The following is a 26621-nucleotide window of genomic DNA, read 5'->3' on the forward strand; positions in this document are numbered from 1 at the left end:
ATGTAATAAGCATGTCACATAGAATGACATGTGATAGATTTTATAAGTTAAAAATGATCTCTGACAGCCTCTATCTAGTTACAGAAACTTTTTGCTGTGTTAAGGTATTCATATTTCTTAAACTCATGCCATGAAGTGCTTCATGATTACTGCCTCCCTTCAAACTTCTTTAATGTTATATTTTATATATTATATTTTAATAAGTCACACATATATTTAAATTGATTCAATCAAAAAGTTGAATCATGTACCTACCACTTGGGCTCTTCTAGAGCACCTCCAGGGGGTGTACTCATCTTTAACAAGCCATGAAAAAATTAATAATCCTTTATTTTCTAAAGTAAAAAACTATCTATTTATGTAGGCCTACTTATATCAGCAAAGACTTTGAGGACCTTAATAAAAATAAGTAAAAGGTGACAAAATTAATAGCAGCCAAAGGCATTTGGGAAAAAGAACAATGAGCATAGACAAGCAATGTTGACCAGGACTTTGAAATGTTCAGTATGCGGTGGTTCTGCTGGATATCAGTCCTCAATTTTAGTTTAGGCTGAAATTAAGACAGAAACAGTAGTGGTTCCTAGTTATAGTACCCATAAGATAAAAATAAATGAGATCTTCAGAAAGAATAGGAATGTTCTAGTAATTGAGATGTGAAGAAATTTCTCCCCCGGGTCCCCATGGAGAGAACACAGTGTAATGCTGGCTCCTTCCAGCAGCCTGGGGTAGAGGCATAGGTCCCCAGCTCTGTCCTGCAGCTCACCTGGGTGTGGCCAGAGCATGTTCTCTGTGAAGTGGAAGGAAGCCGCTTATCCCAGGCAGGGGCACAGCTTTGTTCTTCTCTTCTCAGTACCACTGAACCAGTGCAAGAATGAGGGGACCGAGAGAATGGAGGACTGAGCTCATGAAGGATAACCCTCTATAAATATGATTTCTGTCAATTGAGCTTCTAATAAGCCCTTGAGTGGCAGAGAGCTCAAAATTATATTTAAAAGATGGCCGAAGTGTGGCCATTCTATTTCATTAAGTTTGTTATGCATTTACACACACTTATATACCACACACAAAACACACTCACACATATGCACCCACACATGTGCACATAGTTTTATAGAACCATTGAACTCCCACACACCCGTGGGGAACTCACATACATACCTGATACATTACATACTCATCTACACCCACACTTTCTTTTTAAAATATTAATTGTATACTCCTATAGATCTGTGTTTGTGTATCTTTGACTTGTTTACCTTTAACATCTGTCTTGGATTTATTTCTATGCTAACTTCATTCAGCACCTAGCCTATACAAGTTCAGCTACAATTTTTTTTTTTTTTTTTGTTACAGGAGGGGGCATAACCAGATAGTCACACCAGTTATGACTTGAGACCTGCTCCAGTATTAAAATCTCAACTTTGAAGTTCCCTGGATCTGCTATGTCCTTGACCTTCCTCTTATAATTTGCATGACCTTGGGCCACTTATTTAAACATTTTTAAATCTAATTTTACTGTATTATTAATTCAAATGCTAATACTATTATATAAATTTTGAATTCCTCTTTTTTTATAAACACACCATTTTGCCTGTCTCATAATTAGAGGTCTGTTATGAACACACATTATTAGCCATTTCATATGTCTCTGATAATTTATGTGCCCTTAATATGAAGTCAAAATAAAGTCTACTGTCTAAATGAGGGGATATTTGTATGATAAACTGCTGTTAGTTCTCTATTTCCCAAAAGGACTGGGGACAATTTCTCTTCAGATATTTTGGATACTTTTGTCATTTTCTTTTCAAATTCTGAGTAGTCATAATTACTATCTACTTTGTGCAAAGCTCACCTATACATTTTACTTTTAAATTATTTGATTGATTTTGGTCACAATTTGGGTTAAGTGTGCAGAACCTAGATACACACTAGTGTCCAGGGGGTGGTTGATCATTTGTGTTATCTCACATTTATTGACCAAAGCATGAGAGTCTGGTCAGAATGAAGCATCATGGGTAGAGGATGAACAGCTAGCGGCTGGAGGGACGGGCAGGAGATAAGGATTGTCTCATCTTTTGACATTAAATAAGCGTTTGAAACACACAGTGATTGCAAATGAACATGCATTATAGCTATAATTTCTCAGCCAATGGTTGAATGTATTTGAGCTGTTGCTACTACTGTGGTGCATGTGTGTTTAAAATCAATTTCTTCTCTTTCCCATCAAATTTAGTTGGTAAGAGAGATGGGGAGGATGGATGAATGAAATGCAAAGCGTGATTAAATGCCAGCATTTGACTTTAACTGCTAACTCCCCCAGCTTGACAACAGAGAGCCAAACCAAATACACTCCAGGAATCACTGTGTGTTAATGAGAAACCCCAGCCTCCAGGGGCAGATGTGATAAAAATCTGTGAAAATGTGGGGCTTTCAGAATGTTGCCTAGGAAAGAACAATGCTTGGGTTTTTCCAGGGTAGGATGTGTGGGCTGAATGGCTTTTTATTTTATTTTTTATTAATTTCCTGAATATATAGGCAACAGTTGTGAGCCCTGAAGGTCTTGGGTGGGGGTCGATCTGCAGTCATATAGCAACCCACTCAAACAATTACAGAATGGAGAGGAGGGAAGAACTGAGGGAGGTCACTTTGTGGAACTGAGCTGGGTTCCGTGTCTGGGAGAGAGAGAAGAAGGGGTCAGTTCCATGCTGAGCATCTTGCACGGTTGACACATCATATTCAGGTGGCTGGAAAATGCTTTTTGCTGCAGTCAAGGCTGGACCTTTTCTGGAAGGTCTGTTATCCTGTAGGGACTGAACAAAACCAGAGTTTTCAGATTTGTGCAGCTCACACTAGGAAGGAAGGAGCTTGAGTGGCTGAGGTATGATGTGGGATGAATTAAGAAGGACCTGAGGAAGACTGACTAGTCCTTTTCAGTGATTTCAAATTCATAGTGTAACATGCAGCATAAAATGACCACCCTTAGTCTGCTTTGACCTAGAGAAGGGTGCACTGATGTCAGGGCATAGCCACACACTGAAAAAGTGCCAGCCATCAGGGTCAGGTTGCAGTGAATGCAACACCAAGTGAAGCTTCTGGAAAGAGGAGAAGGAAGTTCAGCTGCAGAGGAATAATTGGAGGAAGACTGACATCATCAAAAGCCTTGGGGCCTCCATCCCCCTCAGCTGATAACTCAGCTGATACTCAGCTGTATCACATACACAAAATGCAAAGCCAAAGAATATCAGCAGTAGGTAAGGAAGGGACACTGCTGCTGGAAAGGTCGGGAGTCTCCCTAAAATATACAGTGGAACTCTTTCCACTTTGCCTTAAGGATTGATGTTTTCTATTATGTCAGGCATTCATCTTTTAGGATTATTTAGAAAGTAATAAAATGAACTGACTCTTTTCTGGAATACTTCCCTTCTTTTCTCTTCTTGCTTGAAAAGCATAGATCATTACTAGAGTCATCAAAAGTAAAAGAAGATTAAATTCTTGGAAGAAAACATAGGCATAAATCTTCATGACCTTGGATTAGGCATTAGTTTCTTAGATATTACAACAAAAGCATAGACAACAAAAGCAAAAAATTGATAAATTAGACTTTACCAAAGTTAACGTATGCTCTTCCAAGGACACACTATCCATAAAAAGACAAATAGCCCAATTAAAGTACTAACTGGCAGTTATAAAAATAGTCCCAGGGACATAAAATACACCATGGGGAATATAGTCAATAATATTCTAATAATTATGTATGGCGTCAGGTGGTTACTAAGCTTATTGGGGAGATCACTTTGTAAGTTACATAAATGTCTTAAAATGTTAAACATAGAGTATAAATCTAAGGGAAATAAAAACACTCATACACAATTGTTCAGTATGCATAATAACAAAAAGGTACAAATGACTCACATATCAATCAACTGATGAATGGTTAAACAAAATGTGGTACTTTCGTTGTCTCAATAAAAAAGAAATGAGGCAGTGACGTATGCTGTAACAAGGTTGAACCTTGAAAACAACATACTATTGTGGAAGAAGTCAGTCACGTAGCTACGTGTTGTATGACTTCTTTATATAGTATGTTCAGAGTCATCACAATCATAAAGACAGAAAGTAAATTAGTGCTTTCCAGGGGCTAAAACCTGACCACTAGTGCTATGGAGGGTTTGATTTTTTTTTTTTTTTTTAGTGAATGGTGATGATAGAAATGTTCTGGAATTAAATAGTGATGATGGTTGCACAGCCTTGTGAGTAAACTATAACACACTGAAATGTACATTTTAAAAGGTGAATTTTATCATATGTGAATTATGTCTTAATTTAAAAAAAGCAAAGAGAAAGCAAGCACAATGCATGCAAAAGCCACTTTTAAATATGACAGTGGGAGTCATATTTTAAAAGTAAAGCTTTGGATCACCAAATATTTCAGCATGTGTATGTGTGTACAAACATTTTGCGAGGAGTGTTATGATGATGAATTGATGCATTTGGCTCGGCTGAACCATCCCAGCACCCACCCGTGGCTTCCTGGACAAGTCATTCCTTGAGGCAGGGCACACAGTGAGCAACGGGCATGGCCCAGCTGTCCTGGGAGCCCAGGCTCCAGAGACTGTTACCCTGCAGTGAGTTTCAGATCCAGCCCCAGGGTGTGGTGAGTGTGGGTCATGGACCTACTGTTCAGTCACAGACTTTGCCAATCAGGTAGCAAACTGGGGAGCTTCAAGTAAGAGAAGCGGCTTCCCTCTTCTCCCAGCACTCTTCCTCCATACAGCTCACATTACACAGTACAGCTCGGTACAGCAAGGCTGTGTTTCTGTCGTTGAGTCCGCTAGCTTAATGCAAAGATATTGTAAGTGGGTGTCTGAATGATTCTGCCATCCTTTCGTGGCAAAGACGTTAGAACCACAGGGTGGCTCTGTGGTCCATCAATTCATATTGTTGCTCCAACATGTCAAATTCAATTTCCACTTCTGCAGAATGCCCAGCATTCTTCAAAAGCAACTTCTTAGAGAGTTTGAAGGGCTAATACGTTGATAAAGCATTGAGGGTCCTGTGTTTGTGACCACCCTGCTTGACCCCTTATGGGCATCTGGATCTTTTGAAATCCCACACAAGCTGTAGGAAATCCCACATAGAGGGAAGAGGTGCAATGTCATACAGTTCCATCTGCAATCAATTTTTCATACTTGAGGATAAATCAATCAAAATCCATTAGAAGAAAAAGAAAGACAGGGGTGATCAGTTGACTGGCCAGGGATGTGCAGGAGTCCCATGCCGTGTGAAAGTTGAGCAACTGTGGGATGAGTAATGCTAAGAGGAAACAAATGTACGGAGGCTTTCACAAATTTGGGGAGGCCAGGCCAGGGCCCAGGGGGGGCAGAATGAGGTGGGAGGTCTAGTAAAAGTGTGCTAATGTTTAGGATCAGCTTTGCCAGTATTCCCTCATCGCTCATTACTACCCCCCTCGAAGTGTCGCATCACAATAAATTTTGCCTAAGTGGATTGGTAGATTAATCCTTCCCTCAGTTATCTGCCTTGGAAATCCTGCCCTATATCCCTCACCTTCTAGCCAAGGATTTGCTCCCTGGAGGCCCGCACATTTTTCTTCTGGCCTCAAATCCTTCATGGGGAGAAGGAAGTCCCAAGATAAATCCGCAAAGCTTAATTAACTTTACTACAAATCATGTTAACGCAAATCAAAGAAGTGACATTAAAATTGCTCTATACATTTGGACTGTTTAGAGACTTAAAGTGGACAAAGAAAGTTATTAAATAACAAAACAGGCAGTGCCCTAGAAATGGTTTAATGTCTTTGAGAAGAAAAGAAACATACATGGTAGTAGGTTTGCCCTTGAGTTCTAAACTCCACTCTGGGAAGTAGCTAACCAAAATGTCCCAGAAAGTGTGAAAGGGAAATTTGGACTGGTGTATTTCAGGTCCTGGGTTTGTCACACCAAGGAGGAAACACCGGTGCACCTCCCCCTTTTCCCCTCCCAGGCTGGGTAAGAGCTTGTCCAGCTACCGAGATCTATGCCAGTGGGATCCTGAGCGGTGGAGGCAGAGTGCCTGTTCAAAACACAGCCGGGCAGCAGCTTACTGGTGCAGCCTCTGACAGGGTGATGACTCCGGGTTGAGGCGGAAGGCTCCAAAGCCCATTTCCCAAGACCGAGTGTGTTGGTCCTCCAGCCTGGATGTGGCTTCTATGACCATAGCATAATAATGATGCTATGACCATTGGTGTACATGCTTTTGTGTACACAGGTTTTCAGTTCTGTTGGGTATATACGTAGAAGTGGAGATGCTGGATTGTATGGTAATTCTATGTTTTACACTTTGAAGAACCACATACTGTTTTTATAGTGGCTGCAACACTTTGAAATTCCTACCAGCAAAGTCTGAGGATTTTAAGTTCTCCACATCCTCCCTTCTTATTTTGCAACTTTTTGATCATAGCCATCTTAGTGAGTGTGAAGTGCTAGCTCATTGTGGTTTTGATTTTCATTTCCCTAGTGACTACTGATGATGAACATTTTGTGTGTGTGCGCTTATTGGCCATTTGTATGCTTCCTTTGGAGTCTATTCAAATCCTTTGCCAACTTTTAAATTGAGTTATCTGTCTTTTTATTACTAAGTAGTTGAGTTATTAAGAGTTCTTTATTTAACTTATTAAGAGTTCTTTATTCTGAGTATTAGACCTTTATCAATACATGGACTAAAAATATTTTCTCACATTCTTTGAGTTGTATTTTCACTTTCTTGATAGTGCTCTTTGAAACACAAATGTTTATAAATTTGTTGACATCTAATTAATCTATTTTTCCTTTGGTTGCTTGTGTTTTCTGTGTTATAGCTAAGAAACTATTGTCAAATCCAAGAACTTGCTGATTTATATCTTCCAGCAGTTGTATAGTATTTAGCTCTTATATTTAGGTGTTTGATCCATTTTGAGTTGCTGTATTTGGTGTGAAGTAGGGGTCCAGCTTCATTCTTTCACATGTGGGTATCTACTTGTCCCAGAAATGTTTGTTAAAAAGACTATCCTTTTTCCCACTGAATTGTCTTGGTTGAAGTTTTATTACAAATAAGGAATTGAAATATTATCTAACTTACTTTTTTTTTTTTAAATTTCAGAGTTCCATTAAGGTCATTTCTGTATGGTTGGGTAGTTTTCACTGGGGAGTAATTTAAATTTTTTCTGCTGTTTTTAACTGCAGAAAGGATTTAACTGTTCAAAAAGATTTGAAAGTTGACATAAATGTGTGTTTAAAAAAGTCTCATGTATCCTCTGTAAGCAAACAAATATTTTACAACAACCCCGTGCCATCCCTGAAATGCTCTGGCCTCCTCTATACCATGTAAGACTCAATTCCAGTCCCTACTCTTAGGGTATAACCATCTAGGGTCCGCTCTGAACACCCTTGGGTCTTCTAAAGTGAATGTATTACATGCTTCCATTACTGAAATGAAATTACGTATTTATAACCCAGTCCTCCTCTCCCTTTTTCCTCTGAGCAAATGAAAATGGAGCTTCTTAAACTGGGCACCTAGACATAGGCCAAACTTATGTTAGCAATGTGTATGTGTTCCCATAGCAGAACAATGCCTCTACCCCCAGGAACCTTGGGAGAGTATGGGTGTTCTTGTTTGTCGCGACTGATGGAAGATATGGCTGGCATTCTGCATGGAATAAGGGGCACACAGAACTAACTAACCCACATGGGAGACCCATCATTCATCAGAATTATCCTGCTCCCAGTGCAGCTGCCAACTCAGGGAAACCCTGATTCCTATGGGAAAACTCATTATCAGTTTAAAGAAACTCGGTGGAAATTTCATTTGATACATCTTGAGAAACCATCCATCATATGATCAAGGCAGGAGACTTAGAATTCCAGAGGAAAAATGGTCATATTTGTGGCCAGTCCAGAGCAGCCCTTGGTCCTCTATGGTCACGAGGGGTTCCTCTGGGGACAATTCCCCAGGGCCTCAGGAAGTTGGAGGCTCATGTGCTCCCCTTTGTGTTCCCTAATTTTGGTAATTTATTTTGTAGTTCTCTTACCGATGACCCATCCCTACCTCAGTCTTTCTCCACGTCATTGGGCATGGACTCCTTGTTCTACCTTTGCTGTTCTTCCCAAGTCACATGACAGCTTTCTGGCTGGTCCAGCCCTTTTTCAATGACTGACAAGGTCTGGGATTTTTCTTTTGGAGTCAGTTCCAGCCCAGCCTCCATTCAGAGGGGACTTGTGTGAGAAGGTGCCCTTCCTAACTAGCCCTTCTCCTGCCCCCGTGCCCGCTGTGCACAGAGCCAGTGTGCCTGGTTCCCACAGTTACACACATTTTTGATATGTTGTTTCTTTTGCCATGTTGCTAAATCAGCCTGGAGAATCTTTACCTTTTCTTCCAGACACCACCATGTTCCACCTGATCTGATAAGTGACCCTGCCTGTCACGCTTACCCCAAATCTGATGCCCAAACGATGGTTTTAAACTCAACAGGTTCATTTCAGTGTTTATTTGTACCTGCTGTTAGTGCTCATTGCTTCCCATTTGTCAAACTTATGTCCACAATAAAATTAGAAAGCATCTTGGGACAGGGGTGAATCATACACTTAACCTTTTTTTTCGGAGGACAGCACCATGCTGTGTACACAATAGATGCTCACATGAGTTATAGATGAACTGGATTGAATAAAAAAACGTTTACTAAACCTCTAATATGTTTAGCCTTGGTGATCACGTGATGTTAGCAAACATTTGAAAGCCTGAATGTCTCATGCTACTTAGGGTAGGTAGAACTGGGTGAAAGAGTTTCCTAAGAGAAAGAGGAGTCAGAGGCAATTCCTGGAATGGAAAATTTCTTGGGCTTTGTGACACGAGAAACCACAAACCCTGTGTTTCTGGCATTAAGGCGTGACAGCTGAGCTCCTGAGGAATGTGTGCACATCCCCCTGAGGGGGTGATCTGAGAACATCCTCAAAGAATGTGATCCAAACCAAAGCATAACCTCCAGGACCGAGAGCCGCGGCAGGCAGCGGCTGAGAGCGAACTGCAGGGAGAGCAGGCTTTCCCTTTCCTTGGAAATCATCTCTGTGCTAAGAAAGAATGCTTACTCAGTGTCTTCTGTCATACGTGCTGCCCAGGAAGCCTCAGTTAGTAAGAGGTCATGGTTGAGGAGAAGAAAAGAAAGGTGCCTTCAATGATTAGCTGTGTTTTCCTTTGTCAGAAGAGAGTAACTGGGGAGTGATTTAAGGAGATCTGAGATGTGTGCATAGAGATTACTTTCTAAAGTGGGAGTTAATCATGACTGGGTCATAATGACACTATCATAACAGTATTTGATATATTATAGGGATTCAACTTTTCAAAGCCTTTTCAGGTCTTTCATGTATTTACTCTTCAGGAGGAAGCCATATCCAGCATGCAGTGTCCATGCTTCTGCCTTCTCTTCGCCATCTCCTTGCAAGGTTTTATGTGCACAGGTTTTATATAATTCTGCCGATCCCATTTAATTTCAGCTAATCTTTATTAATTACTTAGTATTTGGTAGCTACCTTTACATTTGCTATATCATTGACAAAGAAATACAACTCAAACTTATACATTTACTCTATCCTTGATAATGCTTAACCCCTCCCTCACCAACTCACTTGTAAGAAAATTAAGATCTACTTAAAAGATAATGCTTGTTCTCCCATCCTGCACTCTTTTGTTCATTTATGATGTTTGTGGAAGGTGTGAAGGTCCTTTTCTTTTTTGGCAAAAAAAAAAAAAAAAAAAGCCTCTACTGAGACTCTGTCCTCATTAAAACCCCTTCTTCTGTTAAAAGTGTATTTCTGAAGTCGGTCAGGTGTAAGCATGTTTAGACTGAAGGTCAAAGCTAGTTTGTTCTAGTGTGAATGGAAAATTCACTAGAATAGAATGTTCTTGTGTGAAGGGAATGTGTTTGGGGGACCCCTTGGACACACCGTGGTGAATGTCAGTGGGAAGAATGGATAGTTGAGGTGGGGAACTGGCCTCAGAGAGAAGCAGCGGAGCTGGAAGGGGGCTGGGAGTAGGCTCTGGACTTGTATGTGGACATGATGAGTTGGTGATTCTGCCAGGACACCCAGGGGAATGTGTCTCGGGGCTGCTATGGATTGAATGTTTGTGCTCCGGTTCTAAAAATTCATATGTTGACATTCTAATCCTCAATATGATAGTATTTGGGGCTGGAGCCTTTGGAAAGCCATTGTTTAGATAAGGTTATGAAGGCAGAGTCCCCATGATGGAATTAGTTCCCTTGTAAGAAGAGAAAGGGACAAGAGCCCACTCTTTCTGCCATGTGAAGGATACAGCTTGAAGGAGGATTTCTGCAAGCAGGGAGGAGGGCTCTCACCAGGCTCTCAATCTGTTTGTATGTTCATTTTTGACTTCCCAGTGCTGAGAACTGTGAGAAACAAACATTGTTGAAGGCGCCTTGTCTATGGTCTCCTAGTATTCTGGCAGCTGAAGGGACTTAGGTTAGGCCAATTGAGAAGAAGAGTCCGGCATGAGAATGCTTCTGAGACTGAAGAACACTCAGGGAGCCAGTCTGTAAATGGAGTTTGTTATCTAGTGAAGGACACACAGGGGAAAGCAGGTGGAGAGGATCCCTCTTCTGAGCAATGGAGGCGGCCAGGACCTTCTGGGAGGAGTCACGTGGAATGATATTGGGGCTATGGCTTTTCTACATCTTTAACTCAACTGAATCTCAAACAGGCAAAAATTCTACCGTGAGCTCACATTTCAATATCACCATGTTACTATGATGAAAACTTGGAAAACAGGTTGAAAAATTATTTAGAGGACAGCATAGAAAAATGGTTCTTCTGACTCAGATTCTACAATGAGGCCTTAGTTTTTCAAAGGTCTTACAAACCACCCAGTTTATTGTCGTGTGCCCTTGTCCAGCTGCTGGATCGGGGCTTAACACAGAGGCCTTTTCCACCCCGTGACCCACTGACACAAGTGGCGACATTTTCCTCACACAGCCTTTTCCCCCTCGTTCTTCTGATCTACACTGCAACCCTATGGTTTTGCAAAAGAACAAAAAATGAAGAACAAAATCAAAACTTCCTCCCTGAATCAGAAGAACAGTGAGCATAGATAAAAGGCTAACAAATCAAACAACATCTGAGCTTGGACTTCGTCAGAAAACCCAGAATGTAATGACACCATGCCATGGACGAGCTTGGTGTTGACCCCTATGTACAAAGAATGTGATTAATGTAAAAAACAAAAACAAAAACAAACAAACAAAAACCCGACCACAGTGTTAGGAATTCTACCCTGTTGCTGAGAGGCACCAGAAAAGAAACAATGCTGAGACGATCCTTCATACTTATTTACTGTGGTTTCATTTTTCTCAAAATTGAAAAGAACGCCACTTGTTAGAGGCAGTCATCACATGTTGTACCCTAAGTAAGGATAATGAAGCTAGAACAACCATGTGTGTTTGCTTTCAAATTATTCACGCAGGTTGGTCTGTTGCAGTGAGACTCCCAATAATGAATGGTTTTGCTTAGAACCTCAACACCTACTTGACCACAGATTTTCAAAGGTAGCACAATTATTTTTCTTCCTACCACCTCTTCTTCCTTAATTTAAGTTTGCCAAGAGTTGATTAGTGGCTTGGGTAAATATACAGCGCTCATTGTTTAAAAACAGAAGAACAAACAAGGACATTTTTTTGTATCCATTTTTAAAATTAGGGAAGAGTAGAAAATAATGTTGATGGTTTCTTGCAAATTTCTTAATGCACTTCCTTCTTCCCACCCCAACACCATACACAGGTGAATGTGTATTTGTGTATGTGTGTGTTGGGAGGGGAGCTATCTCTGCTGTCTTTTCTATTAAGGACACCAGTTCCATGCAGCTAGGGTCTCACCATAGGACTTCATTTAACCTTAATTCCCTCCTTACAGGCCTTATCCCTACATACAGCCACATTGTGGGTTAGGGCTTCAACATATGAATTTAGCAGAACACAATTGAGTCCATAGCATGCAGTGTGTTGGAGGAGGGAGTTTTAAGGTATCCAAGGTTCTGGGAGTAACCTTGAAGGGTGCAGAAGTGTGACAAAATAAGACAGATTCTAGAACTATCGTACTCACTCCAACATGAAGGGAGAGAGTCAAAGGCTGAGCAGATATTTGGCCCGTTTCTCTCCAGGGCAGGCCCAGGGGTCATGATGGGATCCCCCAGCTACAGAACACAAATGGACCCGTGGGGCCCGATCTGCATTTGTAGGAGGCACCCTCAGGGGGAGGACAACAACAGGGGGCTGGGAGTAGGCTCTGGAAAGCCACTGCCACCTGCCTGCTTTGTGAACCTTCAAAGCCCCTATGGGAAGGCATGGCTTTCCACTTGAAGGAGATGTGGGGAGCTAGTGGCTCCCTATAGTGCAGAGTCCTATGGGAAGAGCATGGAGACAAATGCGGCAGACGTGTCTATCATGATAGTTTGGGCTTGATTTCCTTTGGGAGGCTGGCCTACCCTCCTTGGCCCCTGAAAAGATGGCGACTACCCGATGAGCAAGCAAAGCAGGCAGAAATGAGCTTCTCTGCCCTCCCCAGGCTCTGGGCTGTCCATCTGGTAGGATCATGGGGCCTGGTCTCCAGCCAGGGCACAAAGCTCACTTGTCTCTTGGTCCCAGGGCACGCGGGTGTGGCTGAGTCTCTGTCCAGACTTCAGATTAAAGCTCTTATGACTTGTAATCCCACCACAGACCCTCTGTGGTTTTCTGTCTCCAGCTGGGGTGCCAGCTGCTTGGGCCAACCACCAAAACCCCTGAGGTCAGAAGAAGAAATAGTTGTCACTGTGAGTCATGGGCTGGATACTGACACAGAGCCTCTGGAAGGCTCTGTGGGGGCCCATGACCAGGGAAGGAAGCCAGGTCACTGTAAGGGCAAGTCTGCAGGCACCTGGGCCTGGGCACAGATCGTCTTAGAGATTCTTGGACAGCCTGGCCTGGAATCTACCCACCTGGCCTCTTAGAAAATTATAGGTGGGTTCTGTTCTGCCACTACCTGGAGTCAGTGAGTGTATGAGTGTGAGTGTAAGGATTTCAATAGACCAAAAGGATCCTTAAAACCCCAGAGCCTTCTTTGTCTGGTTTTTAATGCAGAGCAGGAGAATTTTCTCCACCTAGCTAGATCTGTTCTCTGGGTTTATTCATGAGTTCCAGGAAAGTATTAGTTTAATAATAGCAAGTAAAAGGAAAAGGCTAGCATCTTAGAATTTTGAGGAATTTGCAAGACCTAATTACTTTATAGAAAAAAAAAATCCAACAACCAGAGAGGTAAAGTGACTTGTCCAAGGTCACACAGATAGTTAGTATAAAGACAGTCAGACTGCAGGAGTAACAGGGAAAGGGCTTTGTTTAGTTTGGAACAGGTGTAAACACAATGCCTGGAACGTGGTAGTGGTAGGTGTGGCAGATGGTGTTGTTGTTCTGAATGGTTCATTCCCTTCCCGGTTTAGTGCAGTATAGACCCCAATGCTGCCATTTGTCATGTGCAGCCTCCCTGTGGAAACAGTGACACTAGTTGGTGAAAGGCAGGGGGCTCAGCGCCCTCAGCCCTGCAGCCTCAGTGACTGGCCATTTCCAACCTGGGGCAATGAAAAGAAAATGGAGGAATGTAGCTGCACTGGTCTCTGTCCAGCTACATCCTGGCCTTTCTGATGTCACTGGACCAGCCATGAGTTTATTTGGGGCCCCCATAGGTAGCCTCCAGCTCTGTCAAAGGAGTAAGTGTGCTCATGGAATGCGAACTCAAAGCAGTCTCAAGTTGCCGGGGGCGAAGTGTGAGGAGCTCTCTCATCTTCCAGTGCTCGTTCCTTTTACAAACCAGACCCTGAAGTCCCGAGGGACTAAATATGTTGTGCATGGTAAAGTGAGAGGCTTTAGTACCACTACTGAGGCTAATTCTACTGGTAGATAGGAAAAGCGTGATAGCTCTGTATTGCATTAGATTAAAAAACTAGATGGTGCTCTTGATATTTAAACATTGTAGCGTGATCTCTATGCTCCCTGAGGACAACATGGGATGGCATAGAAACTGCAGACAAAGAGCAACACCACTCTCTTCTTTCCACAGATGCAGCCTGGAAATCATTTAACTGGGGGATGCAGGGCCAGTCGCTTATTCACTCCGTGTCTTTGTCTGCTTTACTGAAAGAGCAATGACAAAGGATCCAGGGTGAGACAAGAGGAGGTGTCCAGACATGCAGGGGGTGGCGTCTACTCTCCCTTTCAGCAGCTGCAACAACCTGGGCCCCTGTTTTTCCAAGTGTGGGCCACAGAGGGGACTGGGGGTGGCCCATCGCGGATGTGTGGGCCCTCAAGGTGGCTCAACGCAAGGGACCTTCAGGAGAAGCTCTTGTATCCTGCAGCTGTATGCAATGTGAGATTTCCTCCTGGCCTCACAGGAGAAGCCTCAGGGGAGGGGAGGAAGGCACATTTGTCTTTGATGTGAGATGCACTCTTTCCTGTTCTAAGCCAGTGTCCCTGGAATTGATCCTTTCCATGACAGAGAATCAGAGTAGGGGGCATTAGAGACCAACAGCTGGCATTGGGTCCTGGCCCTGCCATAATAGATGGGACCTGGAGCACATTGCCTGCCTGTGTGGCCTGGCTTCCTCAGATGTAGAAAGGCCTGAGGATATGCGGTCCCTTAGAGAGTGTAGGATTGATTTCGCTCATGTAGGTCAGGGCCTGGTGTGTGTGTGTGTGTGTGTGCATGTGCACGCACATGTGTGTGTGTGTATTATATCAGGGGCAAACATTTTTAAGAGAAACTAAGTCAAGTTGAGAAAAACCCAAAGTCCCATCACTCCTGATGGACAGAGATTCCCCACTGGCCAGGTATTTCCTGAGCACGGGGAGTGGGCAGAGCAGCATCCTGGACCGAGGAGCAGGCAACTCTAGGCACTGTGCGGGCCACGTGCCTGCAAGCCACTCCTGGAGCTCCAGGGCAGCGAGCAGCTGGGACAGAGGACTTCGCCCAGCCCATGCACTGTGCCCAGACTGCCACCTGCCTTACAGATTTTGGAAATGTCAGGCCCCATAATCACGAGAGTCAATTCCCGCCTTCTCTCTTTCTCTATAGTCTATTGGTTTTGTTTCTCTAGAGAATTCTAACAAAAAAAGGAGGGATCATCGGGTAAGGGCTCATCTTTTAATCAGTCATGGCAGCCCCAGAGAGACCTCACCTGAACCTCTCAGGTTGCAGTGGGAGCCAAAAAAACAAAACAAAACAAGCAAACAAAAAAATGCTGCATGGCCCCAGGGGCATTGCCCACCCCCATCACCATCTGTGGTCACCAGCCATCTTCTCTGCAGCCTCCTTATTTGGGGCACTTTCAGACAAGTACCAGCACTTTCGACTAGGTTATAGAGCCCCATTTCTCTGAGAGAGCTTCCCAGTCTCTGTACCAGATACAAACCTGGTGAAGAATCATAAGCAGTTCAGAATCACACTATACAATATAAAATTTATTATAAAACTTCAGCAAATATAAATATCCAGGTGCCCATTCCGAATGGAGCTGCACACGGGAAGGCAGAATGGAAGCAGCACCGTGCTGACCGGGACACTGGCGGCCCACTGGGCGGCTCTGCCCCCGGGAAATCAGGGCTTTCTCTCTGAATGGGTCTTACGGACACAGCCCACGCCTATGGAAAAGAAATTTAACAACCCCACAATGCACAGAAATTAAACACAGGTTCTAAGGTTATTGTGCTGGCATGTCTGTCCCAGAAAGACTGTCCACGTCCCTTCTTAGGACAGTAGGGTTCTAGTGGAGACAGCGACTCTCTACTTCTGGTATAACCTGTAACTCAATCTTTTAAAAAAAGAAAAGCATTAAGAAATGGGTTTAAATCGAAACACTCACTTGTAAATAACTGAAAAAGATAAAACATAAAATATAAAATCCTCTCCTCCAGCACATGAGTCTGAGAGGGATAAAGCACCTTAGCAGGAATTTCATTTTTCCTGTTTCTAGAGGCAGAGTCTCAAATCAGGACAGAGTCCAACCTCTCCCGGGTGGGCAGGTGCCCCTTAGAAACCGTACCCAGGTCTGGACACAGCACCAAGTCCTCGAGAAGGAAAACTCTGCTGCTGGGGTGGGAAGAGGGGGCCCTGGGAACCCCGCCAGGAGCTGTCCGGGCTTCCTGCTTCTCCTGGTTGGGGGCTGTTATTCCTGGCCCGAAGCCTCTGAGGTGGGAGCGAGGTCGGCATACTTGGCGGCAGATATTTCGTACTTATTCCTAATTTTGTGGCCTTTCTTCTTTTTACAAAGCACCAAACATTTAGCATTTGGCAAGTTCTGCCTCACCTGTCTTTCTGACTCGATTTAGCTGAAATCCAAATGCTAGTGAGCACTGCTCCTGCTCTGCAAAGCAGGCCCTGCTGCCTGCCTCCAGGCTTCAACCCAGCCTGAGAGCACATGCTTGTGTGTGCACAGGTACACATATGCACCCACACATGCCCGCATGCGCACACATTGCTAACAGTGTTTCTTCTCCCAGCTTCTGTCTTCCTTGGACGCATTCCCATGTGGACTGGACAGCTCACTGGTGCTGAAAACAGGTATTTTTCTTGGCCTTGGGAGATGGCCCAACTGACTTACAGATTCTTACAGGTTGGACTTGGAGCAAGTCTCACAGCACTGCTGGCCATAGAACTGGTGGCCGCACATTCCGTGCTGGGGCACCAGGGAGCACCAGTGCAGGTGGTCTTTGCAGAAGGCATCTGAAAATGAGCAAACTCCATGTTAGTCACCGTCCCCATGCCATGTCCGATGCCAAAAGCAAATAACTCCGCTGGCAAATCAAGATAAATTTGTCATTGTCTTGAAGCTGCCGAGGGAGGGCAGCTCTTCAGGTCAAATGGGGCCATGTGTAATCTGCTGTTTTTATACGGCCCTTCTTAGAAGATTCCTGCAAAACTAAAACTTTCTTCTTTCTGTGCTACTCTCTCCCATTCAACCACTCATCCACCTGAGACAATGGGCCCTTTGAGGACAGCCGTTTGATCATCTAATTCTCTGACTGAGCCGATCCACGTGCTCTCCTCAGCTTCATCTTCTCTCTGAGAAGCCTGCAGAGACAGTCTGCTGGTCTCTGCAAAAGCATTTGAGGGTCTGTGCACTGTGCACAAAGATGGTGTTGAAGAGCACTCAATGAATAAGGTAGGTTTTGTTTAACTTATCTCTAAATAAAGTGAATGGCATTGAAAAAGAGAAAGATATCATGCTTTTAGAGCTAGACTTAAAATTCACCAACATCAATGTCATTTCTGGGGAGGCATGAGAAATGAGGGCTGTTTTACGGGAAAACAGGAGGAATGGATAAAAAGATGGAACAGGTGTAGCAGAGGTGAGACCCCAACTCCTGAACTCTAGGGCTCTCTAATAACCAGTGGGCACCCCAGCCTCTCCAGGCCCTCTAAGGAACTGCTCCAGAAACTTGGCAGCCCCACCCCAACGTGCCACGGTCGAGCCTAGGGGCTCCTGGCACTCACCTTTCTTCTCTGCGACGGGGCAGAAGTGAGTGTTGCAGGCCAGGGAGGCTTCGGGCTTCTGGTGAATGAAGCAGCCCACAGCTGGCCGGCCCCCTGCCAGGCACTGCACGGATCTGGTCTGCACACCACCCCCACAGCTGGCTGTGCACTGGGAGAAACACAGACATGACAGTCACCCAGGGCTGCTCGGTTCCTGGGGCACTCCCTCTTTCAAGCGTCTCCCTCCACCCGGACTCTTCATAGTGGTCTCTCTCTATGATGGTGGGTGACTGATTAATCCATTATCTGGATTAATCCCAGATATGAACAGAGGGGAGAAGTGCCCAGTAGTTTAGGATGTTCTTGAGTCATTCATAGGCTGATGGACACAAAGAAACGGGCACACATCTTGAGATAGAGCATGGTTCCCTGGACCTGTCTGGGCTGTGAATCTGGCATGGAGGCTATCACCAAGCCATCTCTTCTGGTGCTTCTGACAGGTCACCTCCCACAGAGGCTTGAAATCCTCTTCTAGACCCCAGGTCCAAAGACTCTGGGTGCCTGGAAGGGCAACACCGGTTTCTTGGGCTCACTTTGTTAAGACATTCACATCCTCCCAAGAGTGACATTCTCTGAGACTGAGGCTCTCAACCCTACGGCACACTGGCACAGCCGAGCTAGAGAATGCAGGGGCATGGCTAGAGCATCTTCCACTAGCTGGCCGGGTGCACAAACACAGAACATACACATGGGTCATCTGCGATCTACTGCAGGCAAGAAATTGAGAGAAGAGCTATCAGAAAGACAAATCCCAAACTGCAGCAATCCATCTGTCCAAAAGAAAGCAACTAAAACTTTAGACTGAATTATGTAACTTGTGCTTTAAAAAGGCTACCGGTTAAAAAATGTCAAGAACATAGGCAATTAGGGAGCACCTGCAGGAAGATGAGGTCAGGTAATATTTTGGATGTCCTGCTGTATTGTGGGTAAGATAAGCAGTTGCTTTAAAAATGCAAGACTGAAGCTGTTTAGTACTGGGGGCATACAAGACTCAGGACACTTGCCAAATTTAGAGAAGAGTGTATCAGAGTGCCACTGGAGCATGTGAAGACAGCAGCCTCGGACTGTTTTACCACAGCATAAATCAGTCTATAAGTGGGCAGCCAGACGCTTCCTTGTTGCTTACTCCTGACCTGCTGCAATCAGAGCCTGGCCGGGTGGCTTTTAAGATCTGCTGGGGGTAGGGACTGTCAGATACATACATACATACATACATAAAAATAAAATAAATGAAGCCACTTAAAAATGGAGCCAGAGCTGCTATGTCAGAGGAACTGTCTTGCACATCTTATGCCTCAAACCTGTGGAATGTTAAAATAGGGCAAAATAACTTTTGGACTCAGTCTAAGCAACCTTGTGCTGCAAAGAACTGTTTGTAAAGATAACAAGAAAATAGATATTATTGAACTGAAGACTACTGGTGTAAAAATTAAAAACATTATTTTAAATTATTGTCACTGTTATGTTATTTGCACTAATAGAAATGCCTTTCTTGTATTACTGTAAGTATTCCCCTTCCCTTTCTCACAAGTACCCCTTGACTTCACCTCCTAATTGAAACACTATTTGGGCTTCTGCCTGCATCAGTGATTCCTGAATAGCTATTGTTATTCATCTCAAATAAATGCTCATTGCCTCTCACTTTGACAGGTAAGACTCTTCATCTGCTCCAGGTGCACATCCACCTCTGCAGGTGTCCACAAAGCCTCCACCTCATGAGTTGAATTTCTTTCATAATTAGCAGCTAGGGAAGAATTCCATTCTGGCAAGGGCATTATATCTCAGTAAGAAATCAGGAGATCTGGCCGTCATTTGTCATTACAGAAACAGTGCCTGAATTATTAATGTGTGCTTTGGTTCTTTTTTGTCATCGACCCATTTATTTACAAATAGAAATCACTCGCCTTCCTTTCACAGGCACTGTTCTGGGGTAACGGATTCTGAGTGGTGAATACGAGCCATGTGTCCCTTCCACAGGTGCTCACAGAATGGCGCTGCTCAAAGTGGACCACAGCGCAGGCAGCAGCATGGGGTCTGTCAGCAGCATGGAATCCCAGAGTCCCTGCCTGCTCTGAGCTCTGCCCAGAACAGTATCCAGATGATTCTTCTGCATGCCAAGTGTGAGAAGCACTGGTCTAGAGTTTTAAAATTCCTCATAAGAAATATAACTTTTGCGGGGGCGGGGGGGGAAGTCTCCAAATTATGCAAAATTTGCATTTCCTCATGTAAAGTGAAAAAACTAAGTCATTCAGCTACAAATTTTGAAAATACTTTGCACTGATAGAGCTGAAGATACACCAGAAGATGCAAGAAAAAGAAATCTGAAAAAGGTTCTTCTTTCAGGAAGAAGAACATACACAATTTGTTTATTAGTATCATAAGCATGACTTCAAACTCTTGATAGCAGGACAGAGGAGGTCAGTGTGCTGTGCAGTGACTGTGACTGGCACTTGCACCTGCTCATGGACCTACACAGTGATAACTGCTGGGGCCATCTGTCCAGACCCCTTTGCTGTTAGCTTCACCTCCAAATAAGTGGTTGGCAAACTTGAATGTGCATTCAAGCCTTTGCAGAACTTGTTAAAAGAGAATGCTAGAACCCACTCCAAAATCTCAAGCTTCAGCACATTTGGGCTAGAACCTGAGAACTTGCTGTGGACCCTGAGAAAAAGGATGCCTACCAAGAAGGACTCCTGGTGACTAACTGTGTTCCATATTAAAAGCAGAGCCTACAACTGTTTTTAAACAGAGGTCTCTTCTGCAAAGCATGCTTCAGAGAGAAACCTGCACTGAACTGCCTGTCTGCACTGTGTTCCTGCCATTTGAGCTGACCCTTATAAAGAAGTTCCTGGAATTGTATTTCAGCCAATAGAACTGAGGTTTTCTCTGTCCAGTTGGAGCTAGGCAGCTATATCCCCACCAGCATCTTCACTGACGAGAGTGGCTCTATTCTGACCAATCAAAATGTGAGGATTCGGAGACCTTATTTGCGTTTGGACAGATCAATCAGGGGCTGCAAACAGAGACTTCTGCCTTATAAGTCAGCTCCTCTCTGGCTTATAAGTCAGCTCCTTATAAGTCAGTTTCCCTTTCCACTGCAGACTGAAGTCTGTTGAAGTCTGGCTGGAGGTGAAATACTGAAGAGGAAACACAAAAGATGTCTCATGGGACCAGAGCGAAGACCAACAGGAAGAGCAGAACAGGGCAGAGCTGTCTAGCCAAAGAGGGGCCTAGCCCCAGGGTCACCTCAACAGATGTGCTGCTTTGCAATTGAGCTGTATCACAACTGAGCTGTTTGAACTGCAGAAAGTTTCCTTCTTCACTGCATCCTCAATTGAGGGTTCCTGTTGGTGTTGAATGGATGCCACTAAACATTGGTTGATACTGAATATCCAACCAAGATGCTCATGGTGCTGTGGGTCAGGCCACTGCTCTAGATGTCAGAAATGCATGCCCATTTTTTTTTCTTTTTTCAGGACTGACTTCAGTTATAGCTAAATTTAAGAGCAATGGTACCTAGAGCTCATACTTGTAATGACTGCAGACATTTTAACAAGTCATCTTGTCAAGGGGCTGAAACTTTTTGTGCGTTGCCCTGGCGGTCACTGCTGTGCTTTAGTCAGACAGACGGTCCAACAGGTGTTCTTACTTAAGCCATTCCCAGACCAAATTAGAACGTGAACCACCCTCCCCTAAGCCCAAATGACCCATATAATTTAAATCAGTCCTACCAGGTGACAAACCATTAAATTTGATGATAAGCAACACCATTTAAATCAATAGAAACCCTGAAGATCAAACAATGAAACCACAATCTTTATACTGTTACAAGAATAAACCTGTCTGGGACAAAGTTCAGCCAGGCACTGGCCATGCATTACAGCCTGACAGTTTCCCACAGTCTGAGGGTACAGAGTCCTGGGTGCAAGTGCTTACGGCAAACACAGTCCTAAGAGTTATCATTCCCCAAAAGCTAATGTCTCAGAACATAATAGATGAATCACATGGGATGAAAAACTTCAGGCAGCATGTGATAAAAATGACTTACTAGACAAAAAGACTGAGTATTTCAGACTGATAAAAGCTATTACAGACATGTATTAGGTTTTTTTTTTTTTTTTTTGGTTTTGTTTTGGTTTAAATTAGAAACTGATAAATCTTGTTTTCCTCCTTGTATATTTGCCTGGAGTCTCTGACTTGAGCAGAGTGGCTTGCCAGCTGGGAGGCAGGGAACTGATTTTAGGAGCCCCAGTTTCCCCACTGACAGAGAGACAACAGTCTTGGGGAACCACCCCTGTTTGTCTCCCACCCACATTCTCTAGGGACAGAGTAGGCAAAGCAACAACTCAACTCTATTCCTTAGCTCATCCATCACTTCACTTGTTGGACAGGATGAACTTGGAAGGAAATTAAAGGGAGACATTTGTAGCTATTGATACTTTTTGTTCATTTAAAATAGGAAATGCTTGGAAGAATATAGGTTAAATGTTCCTTGCTCCAATAATTTAAATTAAACACTTTCTACTTTGAATATCTTTTGGGGAGAAGTTCATATACTTCTAAATGAAAAAGCTATGTTAGGTTGGGAGACAACTAGAATCACAGTGGAGCTGGAACATAAGCCAAGGTTGATGTACAAGGTCCATGGAAGATGTAGCTCTTCCTCTCCAAGGACTGAGGGAATAGTTCCTTCTGTAGAACTCAGAGACTGGGGCCAGGACTTATGGCCAAGGAACCAGAAGAAGTGCTGTGGCCAGGCTGGGACGTCACAATTTCTTAAGAATCTGGCTAATAAACAGCCAATCCTGGGCTCAGAGAGACACAGCCAGACCTCTGACACAATGATTGGTGGGGGGCATCATTTAGAGGAGATTCTGAACTAATTTTATGCTAGTAAAACTTTAGCTAATATTTAAAAAGACTCCATGATGGATTACATTGGTTCTGATAAATATTTCTGCTTGTTTCCTTTGGACTGAAAGATAATAACTGAGTGATTTTTGCTCTGTTACATTTCTTCATTTCAGTTTCCCGTTCAGACTTGGGTTGACGTGTGCAGATTGCTGGTTAGTACGTGTTGGCGGACTCCTGAAGGAGAGTGGATACAGAGCCAGGATGATTCCTGTCTGTTGGCAATCAGCAAAGCCAAGAGTGGAAGGGCCAACCCCATGCCACCTCTTGGCCACTCCTGGCATCAGAGTACTACAACACACAGTTCCCTGAGATCTCTCCTCTGAGCTCACATTTTTCCTGCTAGAGAATTCCTGGTGGTGGCAGGCACCGCAGTAATGTCAGATTTGGCTCCTCCTGTTCCCCTGCCTGCAGTCTTCAGCCCAGGGCCAGGAGGACTCTGAAGTTAAATAGGACACAGCTCTTTCCTGCTGGGTCCCACTTTGTTGGGGAGAGGGGGCAAGTCTGAATTAAACATAATTGGACTAGGACACAAATAGCCCCTGTATTAGTTTCCTGGAGCTGCTCTCACAAGTGACCACGAACAGCTCTCAGTTCAGGATGCCAAGGACCAGGCGTTTACAAGGTGGGAAACCACAAGTTTGTGGCCGTGCATAACATCATTTTAGTTTGCCTTTTAAAAGCCCACATTCCACCTGTGTGCCCATGATGACCAGGGGCTCTGACTTGGTCTGTGTTCTGCTGCCCAGAGTGGGGGTAGGGCAGAGTAGGGCAACCATGGGGCCCAGGCTGAGCTGTCAGGACCATGGGGACGTACGTGGTGGCTAGAGGCTGAAATCACATGACATGGAAGAGCCCCGCTGAGATGGCCAAATTCTGCCTCTCATTAGATTCCTTGTGCCTCAGTTTCTTCATCTGTAAAGTGGGGGTGATAATGTTACCTCCCTCATAGTGCTGCTGGGAGGAATCAATGAATTAGGAGCCCCACAATGCCTAGCGCAGTGCCAGTGGTGGGAAGAGGTGGTTCCCAGCAGGCATTAGCCATTTATATTGCCTTTATTGCTGCGCATGGCAGTGCGGCTCCCAGCAGAGAATCCAAGAGTAACCTCCAGGGAGTCGAGCGTACAAGTTTGAGGACCCTCTGCAAGATGGGCCTGGTAGAGGGGGGCACAGAGGCTGGTTACCCCTGCATGCTACATCATTCTGCCTCCTCCTTCATTTCTTCAGAAAGGAGAAAGACAGAGATGGGGCCTCCACTGTGCAAAGCGAAAGGAGGCTGACTCCCTGGCCAACAGTTTAGAAAGTCAGAAAGTGATCCCTTCTCCTCCCTGCAGGGACAGATTAAGGCAAAGCGCCCCCTCCTGGCCAGAAGCAAGCAGTGCGGGCACTCCAGGTTTGGCCCGCTGGAACAGGTTACAAAAGGTCTGCTCCTTGCACCTCCCTGGTGAGGGTCAACTAACTCCACGGAGTGAGAGCAGAAATAACAGCAGGAGCTGGAGGAATGAGAGTGTCAGGAGACAGAGAGGGATCAGAAGCTAAGGGCAGAGGAGCAGAACCACAGGTCGAGAAAGGAAAGAGCGCAGTATAAGGGCTACTGGGAATCCAAGGCAGAAAACAGGGTGAGGAAGGAGGGTGAGTCAACAACAGTAATGGCAAAATTCCCCTTACAGTTGAAGGAAGTGTGAAAGGGGGAGGGGGGTGGGCACCAAGGGCCACAAGACCAGTCCTGAGGACCCCTCTGGGCCTGGGCTGCCCTAGCCTGACAGCCCAGGCAGGATGAGACAGTTCCAGGGTGTCTTGACCCCTATTCACACTTAATTCATGATAAACCTAGTGTAATCTCACAAGCAACTACGTATTCCTAACTTCTTCCCCATTCACTCATCTCTGGGGAATCCTGCCAAGCTTTTACCAAAAGACATTCTATTTTCTGACGCTTAATTGGGTGACGATTTAGAACAAAGCACACGTGCCCTAAAAGATTCTGTAACTTTTGGAGATCACCCTCTTCGGGAAGCCACAGGCACACCCAGAAACAGAGACACTTGCACACACTCCGGAGAGATGGGTCAGGGAAAGTTTACTCAGCTTTGACAACCTCCCAGAAACTCCCCAGCTGAGCCAGCTACCAAGGTCTGGAGCAGGGCCCCTACCTGAGACCAGGGCGAGGTAAACCAGCTGGCCCGTGGGGGGCCTGCAGCAGCAAACAGCGGGTGCTTGGGGCAGGGGAACAGGGCACAGGGGCGTTCCAGCTCCAGATCGGGCTGAGGCAAGTGCAAGCACTTCTTTGAGGTCAGCTCCCGGTACTTCCCAGAAATGTACTTTTCAGCACATTTTAAGATTCTTTTCTGTGTTCCCCTTTCACATGTAGCAGAACACTAAAAACAAAACAAAACAAAACAAGACAAAACAAAAGATGTGAGTGAAAAATATTTCTTCAATGGTGGATGTCTCTTTTACAAAATCATTGAGCCAAACTATACACCGATTATATCAGCTTGAATGTTTACATGAGTGTAAACATTCAGTGAACTTGATTGGCATTTCAAAGGCATTATAGACTCATTAAAAAAGGAGGATCTTGAGGCCATAGTGCCCTAGCATTTGGGGGCCTAAGTGGGGGCAAGGCAATACAAAACCACAAAGGGAGTAATTCTGAAGCTATCATTTCACTGGGATATCAAAATGCTGGGCTGTAACTGGTACACTGGAATACACTGAAATTTAATACACAGGATATGAGGTGAACCCCAGGGCTCTGAGGGTGAACACCACCTGATAGCAGTGTGAAGCTGGACCCTAAAGCAGGGGCAGAGAAAACCCAGGGCTCACAAATCTTCCCCAGAAAGCCCCATGCTCCCTGTGAAGAGAGCAAGCACACACGACAAGCAAATCCATTTGTCCCCATGGAGGTGCGCTTCTAGCCGAAGCCGTCACTGATGTGTGACACCCTGGCACATGCAGAGTGGGCCCTGGGTGAACCAGTAGGCCAGGCAGAGGTGCCCAGGGAGGGCGATGAAGGACAAGGCACACTGTTGTAGCAGGGGGCTGCTGGGCTCGGAGGGTCTTGGGAGAGAGGTCCCAGAGTCTGAAGGTGCTGGCTGGCTTGTACTGGAGGAGGGGATGCTGGTGAGCCCAATGGGGGATTCCATCTCTCCTGCAGTGCCTGCAGGTTGCATAAGCAGAGGAGCCAGGGTGGCCACACCCATCCAGGTTCTGGCCTCGCACTGTCATGCTTAGGTGTGGCTTACGGGTGTGTTTTGTGGGTGTTCTGATACCAACACGGAGACAGAGCCAGGAGACAACTCTCAGTTGCTTGCTGTGGCCAAGCCTCAGTGAGAAGCTGGGGCTGTGTGTGCGTGTGCACACGCGCATGTGTCAAATGTTCAGGGTGAGTACTCCCCACCTAGACACCGCTCACAGACTGTACAGCCCAAGTCACTTTCTTCCTAGGGACTCAGCCTCCTAAAGACAGTGAAATTTGATCCTAGGAGATGCTGACATTCCTGCATCCCAGGTGAGAGAACTTGGAGTTTTTCCTTAGCCATGGCAGGTTTGCTTTAGTGAGCGACCATGTTTTCACATTTCAGTAGCAAACTGAAACAGTGTCTAAGAGGAGTTAAAAGCCCTGGTTGGCAAGCCACCCCTTCATTGATTGATTCATGCCCCATCCTGATCAAGGCAGCATTCCTGGTGTGGGCTGGAATGAAACCCTCTCTCTGTCTCTGAGGAGCTTGGGGTCAGGGAGCTAGGGGCTTTCTTCGCACAGGTGCTGTGGAAACACAGGCAGACAGCTCTGGGATTAGGGAGGAGGTCTCTCAATGCCCGTTCCCATGGGTTTCCACTCAGTAGGGTGCTAGTGTCATTCCGTGCTACATTCGCCTCCTGATGTCCTTCTGTCCTCTTGTATGGACACCTCCACCTCTGCGTTGATGCACACCACGGCATGATTAAGGAGCTCCTCACACGGCCCTCAGGCAGCCCCAGCACGTGTCCCCATGTCCCACACCTTCCTGGTGTGGGAGGCTGGGCTGGGCAGAGACAGCAGCTCCATTTGTACCCTCACAGCCTGCACCATCCCTCAGCTGGGCCGAAGCTAGTTATAGAACCTTGCGCACT

At 45.0% G+C, this 26621-nt stretch overlaps 1 protein-coding gene across 2 annotated transcripts in view; it reads right to left on the minus strand.

Annotated features, from left to right (window-relative positions):
* Positions 1-16665: 16665 nt before the first annotated feature.
* The window catches only part of ADAMTS16 (ADAM metallopeptidase with thrombospondin type 1 motif 16), a 128062-nt gene continuing 118106 nt past the window's right edge, over positions 16666-26621 (minus strand). For both annotated transcript variants that reach the window (XM_054578210.1, XM_054578212.1), the window contains exons 21-23: positions 24656-24880; positions 17553-17700; positions 16666-16781 (exon numbers count right to left, since the gene is read on the minus strand). In XM_054578210.1, coding sequence (XP_054434185.1) covers positions 16666-16781; positions 17553-17700; positions 24656-24880 — 489 coding nt within the window. The remainder of the gene's footprint in view (positions 16782-17552; positions 17701-24655; positions 24881-26621) is intronic.

Source organism: Pteronotus mesoamericanus, unplaced genomic scaffold (genome assembly GCF_021234165.1).
Source record: "Pteronotus mesoamericanus isolate MK-2021 breed Mesoamerican mustached bat unplaced genomic scaffold, CSHL_Meso_final contig_50, whole genome shotgun sequence".
Taxonomy (NCBI): domain Eukaryota; kingdom Metazoa; phylum Chordata; class Mammalia; order Chiroptera; family Mormoopidae; genus Pteronotus; species Pteronotus mesoamericanus.